Source organism: Cydia amplana, chromosome 3, assembly GCF_948474715.1.
Source record: "Cydia amplana chromosome 3, ilCydAmpl1.1, whole genome shotgun sequence".
Classification (NCBI taxonomy): Eukaryota; Metazoa; Arthropoda; class Insecta; order Lepidoptera; family Tortricidae; genus Cydia; species Cydia amplana.
In genome coordinates, this window is record NC_086071.1 from 991193 (window position 1) to 1005172 (window position 13980).

General features: G+C 42.2%; 1 protein-coding gene across 1 annotated transcript; it reads left to right on the plus strand.

Annotated features, from left to right (window-relative positions):
* Nucleotides 1-13375, plus strand: LOC134662597 (uncharacterized). The gene is made up of 10 exons (XM_063518869.1): nucleotides 1-12; nucleotides 104-354; nucleotides 1185-1315; nucleotides 2084-2338; nucleotides 3678-3843; nucleotides 4808-4983; nucleotides 5992-6160; nucleotides 8388-8696; nucleotides 11400-11569; nucleotides 13116-13375. Exons 1-10 carry the CDS (start codon nucleotides 1-3, stop codon nucleotides 13373-13375), a joined length of 1899 nt encoding a protein of 632 aa, XP_063374939.1.
* The last annotated feature ends 605 nt before the right edge of the window (nucleotides 13376-13980 follow it).

Consider the following 13980-nt stretch of genomic DNA (forward strand, 5'->3'; position numbering starts at 1 on the left):
ATGACTACGAAAGTACTTGTGTTAAGCTTATTCTTTGGCGGTATGTATAAATCGGGTGCGACAGAACGAAGGACTTTTAAAATGCAAACAGGGAATTGTTCAGGCTACGTACTTTATTTTTCACTTATTTGCAGCTTTCAGTATACAAAATGTATTCGCGCAGGACGTAATCGATATACATTTGGATAATCTCCTATCGATGCAGCAAGGACTGGGTTCGCCGCACTCGCTGCAGGTGGCTACAGGGCACGAGGCACTTATGAAACTTCGCAGGGTATTGCCTACTCCATACACGTGTACGGTCACTACACCTATGGGAGTGACTTTCGATGTTCGGACTCCACCCGACAACAGGCAAGTGTTGCTGGTAAGAGGAAATAAGGGGACGACCGCTTCTCCATAAAAACGTAGTCCCCATTTTCCTCTTTGGATACCTATTGACATTATGAGAAATATTTTTACTTAATTTCGTACAGTCACAGAATAAGTAATAGGTAGTAACTATCTTGTAGGTACCTACATACAATTTTTAAATGCTCTACTCTTACAATAATTCAAAATTTGATATCAAATTTTAAATTGCACCTGCACAGCTGTGGTTGATATACCTCTACATCAAATTGTGTCAAAATATTTTCAATAATGTTAATATCTATAGGAATTCCCTACAATTTTGGTGCCCTCCCAGACGATTATAATTATAACAGGAAGTTTTTACAAAGCATTACTGGAGGCCTAAGTACATCAATGCCTAAGACAAATTCATGACTCGAATTTACCAGGTGATGTAGCTGGTGTTGTACGGCTCCATATATTATCCTCTAGCCGCCCATACGTCAAACCTTGCCAAGCAAAATGAAATTTTATTTCGTCAACACAAAGTTCAAATTAGAATGGAACAGGAGACCTTTTTATAGGTCTCTGGGCGGCTAGAGGTTATTATACTCTTTGTACGGCTCCGAACATTGTACGGTAACTCTGGTTGTCAAGAATAATCGATGTTTGACAATTCAGTCACCACAAAATCTATAGCGAAGTACAGCGCCATCTGATTCGGCTGTCAAACTACTGTGCCCCGCCAAGTCCCCACGTTTTTTATTAGATTTGACCTCTGTATTACCATCAATAACTGACGTAAAGTAGTCGATGACAATGCTTAAATTACCTAAATGTTTCCTAATCAGATTTGAGAGTTGGAGTGATAACTGTGGTGTTCGAGTCCGGAATGTGGTGTTAGCCGACGAAGGGCGCTGGAGGCTCACCGCTACCGCCGGGAACGATTCCATCTCAGGGTGGATCGAGGTCTACGTCGAAGGTAAGACCTTTTGAGTTTTCGACAAGAAATGCTGCGAAGATAAGCCCTTTTAGCTGGTTTGATAGTGCACGCCGTTGTATGGGAACCTTGCACTTTCTGACTATGTGCTGAAACTTGGCATAGTTGATTCTTAGCTGGTCTTGAGCAGATTCAGACCGGGAGCCATCGAGAGCCACCGCACATTTAGTTATCCGAAAATGATATATCACATGCCCTAATACCTATAGTTTTAGAGAAATGTTGATTCAATAGAAGCGCGGCAGCGTCGAATTTCCCCCCGTCCCCCACTAAATGTGCGGTGGCTCTCGATGGCTGCCGGTCTGAATCTACTCAAGACCAGCTAAGAAACAACTGTGCCAAGTTTCACCGCATAGTCATAACATGCAAGGTGTCGTGCACTATCGCACCAGCTATTTTGGTTAAACTCTACATAACGTGTTATTCGTCTATTCGACACAGTAAACACTTGGCAGATTCACTGACAATCCAACCTCTAGACTGAGCTTAGGCCAATTCTTTCATGAAACCGATGCTGCCAAAAATACGGGGGTGCGGGGGGACGAGGTGAGCGAATCCCGTGCCGTGATTGGTCCGTTCAAAGACACGGACCAATCACGGCACGGGATTGACTCGAAGATGGAGTAACGCTACCGTATGTGTGGCAGAGGGGGTAGCGCGACTATGCTATGTCTAGAGGTTGGTTTGTCTGTGGGCAGATTGTTTAACTTGATTTAAATCGTATCGTCCACTACATTTGTTTTGTTTTAGATGACAGAACATCTTACACTGCGCCCCCAATTTCGCTGCAGGACGGCCAAACGCACGCCAACGTCGAGCTCACTACGCTAGACAACCTGTACTGTATGGTGGCCCAGCCTGCTTCAGATAGCTCGCTAGTCGCCGGCCATTGTGAAGTGACGTTAGACCGGATAACTCGCGCTGTTAACGGCAACTGGGACGTTTTTCTGGCTCTGCCGGGGAAGATTAGCGAGCTGCATGTGCAGAGACAGGTCGCTGTTGAAGGTAGGTATCAGGGATGTTGCGGATGCAGATTTTTTGACATCCGCGGATGCGGATGCGGATGCGGATTTTTAAAGCCTCACATCCGCGGATGCGGATGCGGATGTCAAGATTAGGTACTTAGAAAACGTCAAATATTACATTTTTAGTATTTTTTTATTATAAAAACCAAACGTTTAGTATTTGAGCAAGAATATAGGTGCGTTATATTTAATAAACAGTAACTTCGCCGACTTTTCTGGATCTAGACGATTTCGTTATAGGTAATGACGAAATTACCTAGCACTTACGCCGCCGCTAAGACGTTCCTGTACCGACTTGTTCAACATCCGCATCCGCATAAGCTCCGCATCGATTTTATGCGGATGCGGATGCGGATGTTGAAAATAATGCGGATGTTCCGCGGTTGCGGATGCGGATGCGGATGTTCGCAACATCCCTGGTAGGTATGACAAAATGTGTCTGTTGGGAGTGTTGGGCAGGCTAAAACCACCAAGGATAAGGCTCCGTTTTAACAGGAGCAATTGAACGTCATCTTCCTCATTGTCCCGGCATGGCTCACCTAAAAAGCCTGTGGGGTCATATTGAAAAACTCATTATTTACCTGCCTGGGTTCAAACCTCCGACCTCCGGTTTGAAAGTTGCACGCTTTATGGTTTGCGTCAGACTATTAACGCTCCTTATACGGCTACGAGCGGCTGACAATATGTAAGTAGGTTCTCATATTATAAGTACTTATACATATTTCTCAATGAGTTATTAAGAACATAGACGTCGGTAGAGCATAATAAGTTTTTGGCAAAAATTTAATTTTTGGTACAAGCTTTTATCGCTGACTGTACTTTTCTTACGACAGACAACTAATACTCATCGAGACAATTCTAAAAACCCCTAACACAATTAGGTTGCGTTGTTTCATCACAGAGTTCCTATGGCCACCTCCTGTCTACATCATCAGATCAGTTCGACAGTACCATATTATCGTATTGACATCAGAACTACATACAGCTGCCAATTTTCATGCTATGATCCTTGGAAGATGGTTATATTAGTTACCTTAGATTCCATTACATAGTTACATAGGTACAGGTCGACCTAATAAAAGCTTGTTAATAATAATAATAAAATACCACGCGAAAGACGTATCATATCATATCATATCATATTTATTCATCAACAATACAAGATTGTGTTTGAAGTAAAATAAAATAGGTAACATTTTGGAAATAATATACCTAACAATTATCATATTAGTTTTTAGACAAAATACTTACTTACTAATAACACATTTTAGGATAACGTTGCGGGCAACAGCCAGTATTAATGAAACGTTGTTTTTTAGCGGAGCGACTAGATGTCGGCTTTATTCACGACTCGAATGCTAACAAGATCCATTTGTACTGTAACATCCTGGTCACCGAGAAAAACATCACATTCTGTCGCTTCCAAAGAACGAATGCTGCATCTGGCTACAACGTTATGGATGGGCTGAGTGATGGCGTACATAGGTATCGTATATATCCCAGGGCGCGTAGCCAACGTGCCAATCGTTAACGCTCCGTGGCGTATCATAAGCATCTCTTTCTATTAATCTTCCCCAAAAGTGCGTCAGTGACAGTTGCGTTTCGTTCGCTACGGAGCGTTAACGATTGCACATTGGCTACGCACCTAGTGGAAGTGGCACATAGACTAGGAATCCTCTAGACTGAGTTTAGAGCAATTATTTCATGAAACCGATGCTGCCAAAAATACGGGGGTGCGGGGGGACGAGGTGAGCGAATCCCGTGCCGTGATTGGTCCGTTCAAAGACACGGACCAATTACGGCACGGGATTGACTCGAAGATGGAGTAAAACTACCGTATAAGTGGCAGAGGGGGTAGCGTTACTATGCTCAGTCTAGAGGATGTCTTGTCTGTGAAGTGGCACCAATAATGAAACGTAGGTAAACCAGAAATCCTGTAAATTACCTATTTAAGTGTTTAACACAAAGACAGGACTTAATCACAGACAATCAAACGAATTAGTAGTCTGTGGACCCATTATGAGTATGTAGACGTACCTAATATATAGGCCACAATCCCAGCTTTATCATTTAAGTTTAATTGGCCTTATTATCTTATTAAAAGTTCCATAAAAATTGCACCTTTTCAAATTGACCATCATTGTATGTCATAAAAAAAAAATAAAAAAAAAATATTTTATTCAGTAAACCAAACAGTTTTACAGTGTTCTAGTTGGTGTCTCTTTTTAAGTATCGAGATACTTGTGTCAAGAGACACCGCACTTCCATTATTATGAATTAGCTTTAGCTTTATTGGTACAATATATATATATATAAAATATGGAGTAATATCTTTCACTGAAAAATCTTCAAAAATTATTCTAAATCTGAGAGTTAGAAAACTTTGAGGAATAAAGTAACAGATTTAAAGTACATTACAATGTCATAATGTAACTGTTCTGTCTTTTAGTTATTACGGGGATGGATTCGAGCAACGCCACTGCGGTATGACCATTGAGGATCCGACAGCTCAAGACTTCGGCACGTGGCGCTGCTCTGTGGGCGTACAAGCGTGGGTGGGTGCCTTCATAGAGCCACAGACCCCTCTGCAGGCTCTCATCAGTGTCTCATCCAATAATAGACTCTGTAAGTAATCTTGCAGGGTACTGTACCCATCGTATCACCGACGACACACATACAAACATTATTTTACATAATCCCACTCTTGACATATTCTCACAAACAGAACCGAAATTCCTAGCCACAGCAGCCCGCTATCTAGAGTCAATATCTACGCCCACAACTATTAACATTAATTAATTTTAGTGATAAGCATATCGTAATTAATTTTAAGTATAAGGTTTTACTGAACAATAGACAATAGGATAAGCCTTCGGGCTCTACTAGAAAGCTACAAACTATACATACGTTTGTAACCCATAACTTGCATGTTTGGTTTAACTGTCAATGCAAAGTTGGTTAATAATAAATAAATAAAATAAATAAATACAAAGACTCAGGACAAAGGTAGGTAGGACGGCTAGTTGACTTTTGATAATGGTTGTTCAAATGTCTCTATGGGACCAATTCGTATTAATGCAATACAAACCTCAGAACTGAGAGCATTCCAACTCGATCCTCAAAACGCTTACTAAATGATGTAGGTACCTATAGGTTGGGTGGGACGTGACGCCTGTTGCACAGACAAGACATCCTCTAGACTGAGCATAGTAACGCTACCCCCTCTGCCACTATATACGGTAGTTTTACTCCATCTTCGAGTCAATCCCGTGCCGTGATTGGTCCGTGTCTTTGAACGGACCAATCACGGCACGGGATTCGCTCACCTCGTCCCCCCGCACCCCCGTATTTTCGGCAGCATCGGTTTCATGAAATAATTGCTCTAAACTCCGTCTAGAGGATTCCTAGTCTATGCGCCTGTTGTAACTATGCAGCACTGCAGCCGTTGTAATGTATGGAATAACAAGAAATAATTATGATACCTATTTTGACTGAAATATAGTTTTCATAAATTAATTTATTGATAAAATGTAATCATTTTTTTTACAAATTATGAAACAGAGGTTTTTTTTTAAGTTTCCACTTTATTACGATATGTCGCTACTATTGTATTATTTATCAATATTTTTGCAGCACAACGTATTCTCGAGGAGACAGAGATACAGACGGTGTTTACACAAGTGGACAAAGAGTTTACTGTGACGTGCCGCGCGGACCGCGCGCTCAGATACTGTTGGTTTCAGCACCCTAACGGGACGCAATACACGCCGCTGCCGCTTGCTGATGACACCCAACAGTTTTGGTAAGTTATCTAGATAAGTTCAATCTGGAGAAGACCAATGATTTATAAGTCAAGATAGGTTATATCATCATCATAATTTAAGAGCGTGGCTCTTGTCGGTGGAGTATGCGCCAGTTTTCGCGGTCCTCGGCTAGGTTCTTTAGGTCCCTGTAAGACACGACATTTGCCTTTGTTTTTAGTTGTTGTGTGTAGCTTGCTCGTGGTCTTCCTTCTTCTTCTAGCTTCGATTTTGCCTTCTAATATAGTTTTAAAGAAAGTGTCGTGTCTTATCAAGTGACCTATCATTCTGCCTCGTCTATTCTCTATGGTCCTCAGTAGGTTTCTCTTCTCTCCAACAATTCGCAGCACTTCCTCGTTATAGGTTATAGGCGTTCCAAAATTGAAGCGCTTAACTTGTGACAAATTGGACAAGTTTCCTTTAGACGCGGCTGGACAAGCGAGAAATATTCACGTGCTAACGAGCTCCCGCACACCGAAAGAGAAGACGACCTTATGTTTAACAACGAGTGTGACAAAGATGGATGTAATGAGAAAACTAATCAAAAATAACAGATTTCTTCGTAGGCACAGAAATGAATATGGAAGTATTTTTTGTGCTCCTCAAGTATGAGTATAACCTATCTATGGTTATATAATATTATTGGAGAAAACCGTCTACAAGCTCTTTCGTCGCTTTTAACTCTTGTATTGCGTTTGTACACATACTCCACTTACAGATGGTCGGTAGAGCAGGAGTGAGTCCTCACTCGCTCTGTATCATATGATATGATACGTCCTCACGTATCATATCATATGATATCATATCATATCATTTATTCAGTAATAGTCATACATCGTCATTTATTATTTACAATTCATTTAGTGAGCTAAGGATAATATTATAAGGTATAGAAATTAGAAATAAATAAAAATTTACATTTAAATTTGCATTGTGATGGAATGTTCATATTTTTGTCTCATTGTTCTCATTAATAAACTCATTTACGGAGTAATAGGCCTTCCGAATCAATAAACATTTTAAGCGCGAGTTAAAACCCGAAATGGTGTTCATGTTTTTAATGTCACATGGAATATTATTGTAAATCTTACTTCCAACCACATGTATACAATTGCCAGTCTTCCTAAGGCGATGAGTGGGCTGTACCAAGTCATGCTGACGGCTGTCCTGGAATCTTTTACTGTTCCACTGTTTTTTGGGGAACAAAGTCAAGTTCGCTCGGACGTACTTTGCCACCTCGAGTATATATAAGTTGTATATACAAGGAGGGGAGTGTTAGAATGCGGAAATTAATAAAAAGTTGGCGGGCAGGTGTATCTGGGGCAACTCTCGCCATTGTCCTAATTATCTTTTTCTGGATAACAAATGGCAAACCTACGTATACAACTGTCTCTCTCTTATATTATACCTAGTAGCGGGAACTGAGCTGGCCCGCCCGCTTGTGCGCCCAAGTGACTGCAAACCCAATATTCGTCTGCAGTGCTACGTACCTATACAAATACGGGAGTTCTTGCCATATGACGGTTTTCCTGCAATACATTTTATACGTCTTCCCCACATTTATCATAAAGTGGTTAACCCTTTGAACGCCATGCCTATTGTGTTTACGCGCCATCGTGATTTATTGAAATGCAAATTTGCCGTTTAGTTGATATTTAATTGATGTTAATTTTCGTGATTTTTTTCTATCGAGCGAAAGTCAAGAAGTCAGGTATCGAATCGATGAAGTTACTAAAGGTAGGCCTCAAGATTATTGGTTAAATGTTTGGCAACAGCACTGTGATCTAACAAACTCTCCTGGCTGAACCTACTGCACCTTAACAATTTTTAGGGTTCCGTACCCAAAGGGTAAAAACGGGACCCTATTACTACGACTCCGCTGTCCGTCCGTCCGTCCGTCCGTCCGTCCGTCTGTCACCAGGCTGTATCTCACGAACCGTGATAGCTAGACAGTTGAAATTTTCACAGATGATGTATTTCTGTTGCCGCTATAACAACAAATACTAAAAACAGAATAAAATAATGATTTAAGTGGGGCTCCCATACAACAAACGTGATTTTTGACCGAAGTTAAGCAACGTCGGGCGGGGTCAGTACTTGGATGGGTGACCGTTTTTTTGCTTGTTTTGCTCTATTTCTTGTTGATGGTGCGGAACCCTCGGTGCGCGAGTCCGACTCGCACTTGGCCGGTTTTTTCCGTTTTTCGCTTTATAATTTGTTTCGCAACAGGTACACCGGCGAGAACTTTCAAGCGGGCGACTGCGGCATAACGTTCTCTCACGCCACAGAAGGAGACGCCGGAGTGTGGACGTGTCACATGGGGCCCAGCGAACAAGTGGGCGTGGAGGTCACCGACCGGCTCAACGTGAGGGTCACGGGGCCCCTGGCGGCCAACTATCAGCAGATAGAGACCGGACTAGGGGAGACGGTCACTGTTTATTGCCGTACGTCGAACGGCGCCCGGCCGCTCGACTATTGTCGTTTCATGACGCCCAGTTTTGTCGGGCTCAGCGTCGATGAAACGGTTACGGAAGAGAAGTAAGTACCTGTAGTCAACGTGAGGGTCACGGGGCCCCTGGCGGCCAACTATCAGCGGATAAAGACCGGACTAGGGGAGACGGTCACTGTTTATTGCCGTACTTCGAACGGCGTCCGGCCGCTCGACTATTGTCGGTTCATGACGCCCAGTTTTGTCGGGCTCAGCGTCGATGAAACGGTTACGGAAGAGAAGTAAGTACCTGTAGTCAACGTGAGGGTCACGGGGCCCCTGGCGGCCGACTATCAGCGGATACAGACCGGAGTAGGGGAGACGGTCACTGTTTATTGCCGGACGTCGAACGGCGTCCGGCCGCTCGACTATTGTCGGTTCATGACGCCCAGTTTTGTCGGGCTCAGCGTCGATGAAACGGTTACGGAAGAGAAGTAAGTACCTGTAGTCAACGTGAGGGTCACGGGGCCCCTGGCGGCCGACTATCAGCGGATACAGACCGGAGTAGGCGAGACGGTCACTGTTTATTGCCGGACGTCGAACGGCGTGCGGCCGCTCGACTATTGTCGGTTCATGACGCCCAGTTTTGTCGGGCTCAGCGTCGATGAAACGGTTACGGAAGAGAAGTAAGTACCTGTAGTCAACGTGAGGGTCACGGGGCCCCTGGCGGCCAACTATCAGCAGATAGAGACCGGAGTAGGGGAGACGGTCACTGTTTATTGCCGTACGTCGAACGGCGCCCGGCCGCTCGACTATTGTCGTTTCATGACGCCCAGTTTTGTCGGGCTCAGCGTCGATGAAACGGTTACGGAAGAGAAGTAAGTACCTGTAGTCAACGTGAGGGTCACGGGGCCCCTGGCGGCCAACTATCAGCGGATAAAGACCGGACTAGGGGAGACGGTCACTGTTTATTGCCGTACTTCGAACGGCGTCCGGCCGCTCGACTATTGTCGGTTCATGACGCCCAGTTTTGTCGGGCTCAGCGTCGATGAAACGGTTACGGAAGAGAAGTAAGTACCTGTAGTCAACGTGAGGGTCACGGGGCCCCTGGCGGCCGACTATCAGCGGATACAGACCGGAGTAGGGGAGACGGTCACTGTTTATTGCCGGACGTCGAACGGCGTCCGGCCGCTCGACTATTGTCGGTTCATGACGCCCAGTTTTGTCGGGCTCAGCGTCGATGAAACGGTTACGGAAGAGAAGTAAGTACCTGTAGTCAACGTGAGGGTCACGGGGCCCCTGGCGGCCGACTATCAGCGGATACAGACCGGAGTAGGCGAGACGGTCACTGTTTATTGCCGGACGTCGAACGGCGTGCGGCCGCTCGACTATTGTCGGTTCATGACGCCCAGTTTTGTCGGGCTCAGCGTCGATGAAACGGTTACGGAAGAGAAGTAAGTACCTGTAGTCAACGTGAGGGTCACGGGGCCCCTGGCGGCCAACTATCAGCAGATAGAGACCGGAGTAGGGGAGACGGTCACTGTTTATTGCCGTACGTCGAACGGCGTCCGGCCGCTCGACTATTGTCGGTTCATGACGCCCAGTTTTGTCGGGCTCAGCGTCGATGAAACGGTTACGGAAGAGAAGTAAGTACCTGTGGTCATAGAGCAGATTATTTTATTGGAATGGATCCCGAGCCGCTAGGCGATAATTATTTTGGAAGAGTTTTCTCAATGTTCAGTATTTTAGACGATTGATATTTGTATTGTCCAATGTTTACAATAGACTTACGGCTGGGCCTTATATAGGACCTTAGGCTACGAGTAGAAAGGTTAAATTTGATTAATTGATTATGATTAAGTGTGAATGATGATTCGATAACAAAAGAAACACCTGATTTATATGCAACAATAACTAAGTACCTATATAAGCTAACGGCCTTTATCAGTTTATGAGGATTTACATAATACATGATTACCTATCAGATTGTATTGCAATGATATCGGTCCCTGATCGTTTTCATAACGCGTCACGTAAAACATGAGCGCCCTTCAGAAAATTGTTTAGTCAGAGTATCATTATTGTTTTGTATCTGCAATAAGGACGATTTGTATTTAAGAAATTTCTGATGGAATTTCAGATAAAGTGTCATTCTATGGAAATTGCTAACTATGTAAACAAACCGCCATATTACGAGTAAAGTTGTCTCTGAATGTCAATTTAGTAGCGACTTTTGTTTTGTGTAGTTAGCAAGTTCCATAGAATTTAACTTTAGAAACGTCCTTATAATTGCACTTGAGGCATACGGACCCTTCTGTATTGGAAAGCCACAATTTAAATATTGATATATTCAAATGAAAGGACATAGATATGGTTAACATACTTACATCAAATTATAAAATACTAGCGACCCGTCCTGACTTCGCACGGGTTAACAAATTATACACCTAAACCTTCCTCAAGAATCACTCTATTGATAGGTGAAAAATGAAGACATAGTGGTCAATACCTACATGGTGGACAGTGGTATATAATTTCAACATATCGTTTTAAAATGAGATATACAGGGTGCTTCCTGTAACAGGTGCAATAAATTAAACTGTAAGCTGTACTCCTCAAACTGACCAACATTTGTTATTTATTTTAATTTAATTTATTCATATATATCATTAGTTTAATTTATTGCTCCTGTTACAGGAAGCACCCTGTATAGCGTAACTTTGATTGTATATGGGTTCGGCTTTTTCCTGTGAAGACTGAAGACAGTTTCGGTAGGTGAAAATTAGTAGCTAAATTAGTTGTTTTACTTGTAGTCCGATACTAAATCGCTTCTACTTCACCCCCGGCCGCGAGCTGAACCTTGGGGACTGCTCGTTGACCATCAGCTCGGTGCGGGCCGAGGACCTAGGAGTCTGGACATGCGCCGCGGTCGTCGACGGGGACACCGAAGAAGCGAGGGACACACTCACTCTGTATGTTAGCGGTGAGTTTATAACATTTTGGACATTCATAAGGGCCCATATAGACGGTAGACGGCGCGGCGTGCGAACTCGTGTACGATTTTAGTTACATTGCGGACCATTGACGTTACATCAATTCAGCCGACCCATCAAATGACGCAATGTAATGAAACTCTGCTGTGTTATGTACTTGTTTTGTGCAATAAAGTGTTTACTACTACTACTACTACTACTACTACTACTACTCACATGCGAGTTCTGGCACCGTCTAAATGAGCCCTTAGCTTTTTCGCAAACATGCGTGGAAATATTTATTACGTTCGTAGGTACTTTGTGCGAAACATAGTGTTGCACCCGCTTAATAAGCAGAGCGCGCTGGCAATGGATTTTCGTACAACATTGCTAGCGTCGATCAATGAATTTAAAGGTTTTCATTGGTTGTATCTCCATGCAGTTTTTTATCACCATACTGACCTCAGCCGGGATATGAATAACCGGCCTTTTGTTCATAAAATGGACTCACTCTTTTATAGGATGGCGCAAAATACGTTGACAGCTAATTTTTAGGTTTTTTTCTTGCTTATACGTTTTTTATTATTATTTATAATTATAATTATTTTGCTACACAATTATTGGCAGATAATTTGAAACACTTATCAGGTAAAAAAATCCTTCAGTCTTATCGGCATCTCCACCACGCACAAATCATGATACCTATACCTACCTGTATGTTACGAATAATAAATTTCATTTCATTTCATTTCCTATTTACTTAATACAACGATATAACATTTGCGTGAAAATTGAAGAGCATTAGATAGTAATCTTTTATTATCTTATCTTAGCAATAGATAGTTCCTCCCGGATCTTCTTTTATTCTAAATCCTATTACCAAATAAATTAATGATGTCCGATTTTGCCTGTTCCCTCATAGAAAATTTTCTGTTTCACGTGGGGAGCTCTGGCGAAACTTCTCTTTCGCTCTTATTGAATTTCCTATTGATCGAATGTACTAAATCTTTTTCCATAGGAGCGCAATCCAAAGCGCTCCGCTTCGCGCGTTACCTTTGATTTCTATGAAATTACGCCGAGTAGGTAGTGGTGAGCTGTCTATAAAATAAACTTATAATGAATAAAGGTTATTATTTAATTGGTATTGAGTTTTTTACGATAGATCTTAAATAGTAATATATTAAATAGGTGGTATAATTTCATTTTGATTATTTATGGGAGTGCACCGCACAAGCGCTCCTTAAGGCGAGCCGCGCCTGCATTATATTGAAACGTAAAAACATGTGTTATTGCATAAGCTAAGGAAGGCACGAGTCCAACATACACTTGGGTTGGGAGCATTCCACGAATAAGTCTACCGTTCGTTGTCCCGTACAAGCGCGAATTTACTGACGATTTTATTTTGTCACAATGGATGTGAAAACTGATCAGTAAATATAATCATCGAGTTGAAACGTTGAAAAGATATAGCCAATACATGAAATAAAATGCGCTTGCACGGCTGGTATGGAAAACCCCTTAGCCGGTTTCTGACTTTTCTTTATCTTTGTTTACCAGATTCAGCGCTCAACGCTCGGAGCCTCTCTCAAGCCGGCATAGCGGGCATGGCGATAGGCCTAGTAGCTGTGCTCGCCGCATTAGGGGGGGTCGTGTGGTACAAACGGCACTCCCTTTTCCCCCCCAAGAGGTCCAACAGATCCACGGACCCGACAGTCGCGTTCAGTCGCCGTAACATGTCATCTAGCAGCGGTGGGTCATCGAACAGCAGTGTGTTAGAACATTTTGATTTGCCTACAATAACCTCACAAAGAACATAGTGCACGTGTTGCATAAAGAATTTAAAACATTGCTGGTACCTACCAATGGATTAAATGGATCAACTTTTATTTTTGTTTCAATATTTTCATTTATTTTATTTAATAATTTTTTAGGCTTATTTCCCTATATCTTCACAAGTACTAGTCATTTAACTCTCACTATCAATTTCTCTCCTAAGATTTATATTTTATGGATCAATTAATAATTCTCAACACATATTTGCTCACATAATTCCTCAAGGTACACCTACATGTTGTATAATTCTTGATTTAGGGTATATTGCAAAAAACTACGTAGTTATGCGTATTATTATTATATTGTCATTTTATCAATTACCTAATAATAGGTATTTTGAAAGGTTGAAAAACATACACATGTTTAGTTATAAGTAAGTATTTACATATAATATCTACATTATATACAAAATAATTCCCCAACACAATCTTTTTGAAAAGCTTATTCCTTGCTAATATTTCCTCTTAAATAAAATAATGACATCGATATCGATATTGGAACCAAACAACGCTTAAAGTTATCTATAGGTAGGTACATTATTTATTTATTTAATCCTTAATGCACAAAAGAAAAAGGCGGACTTCTCTAT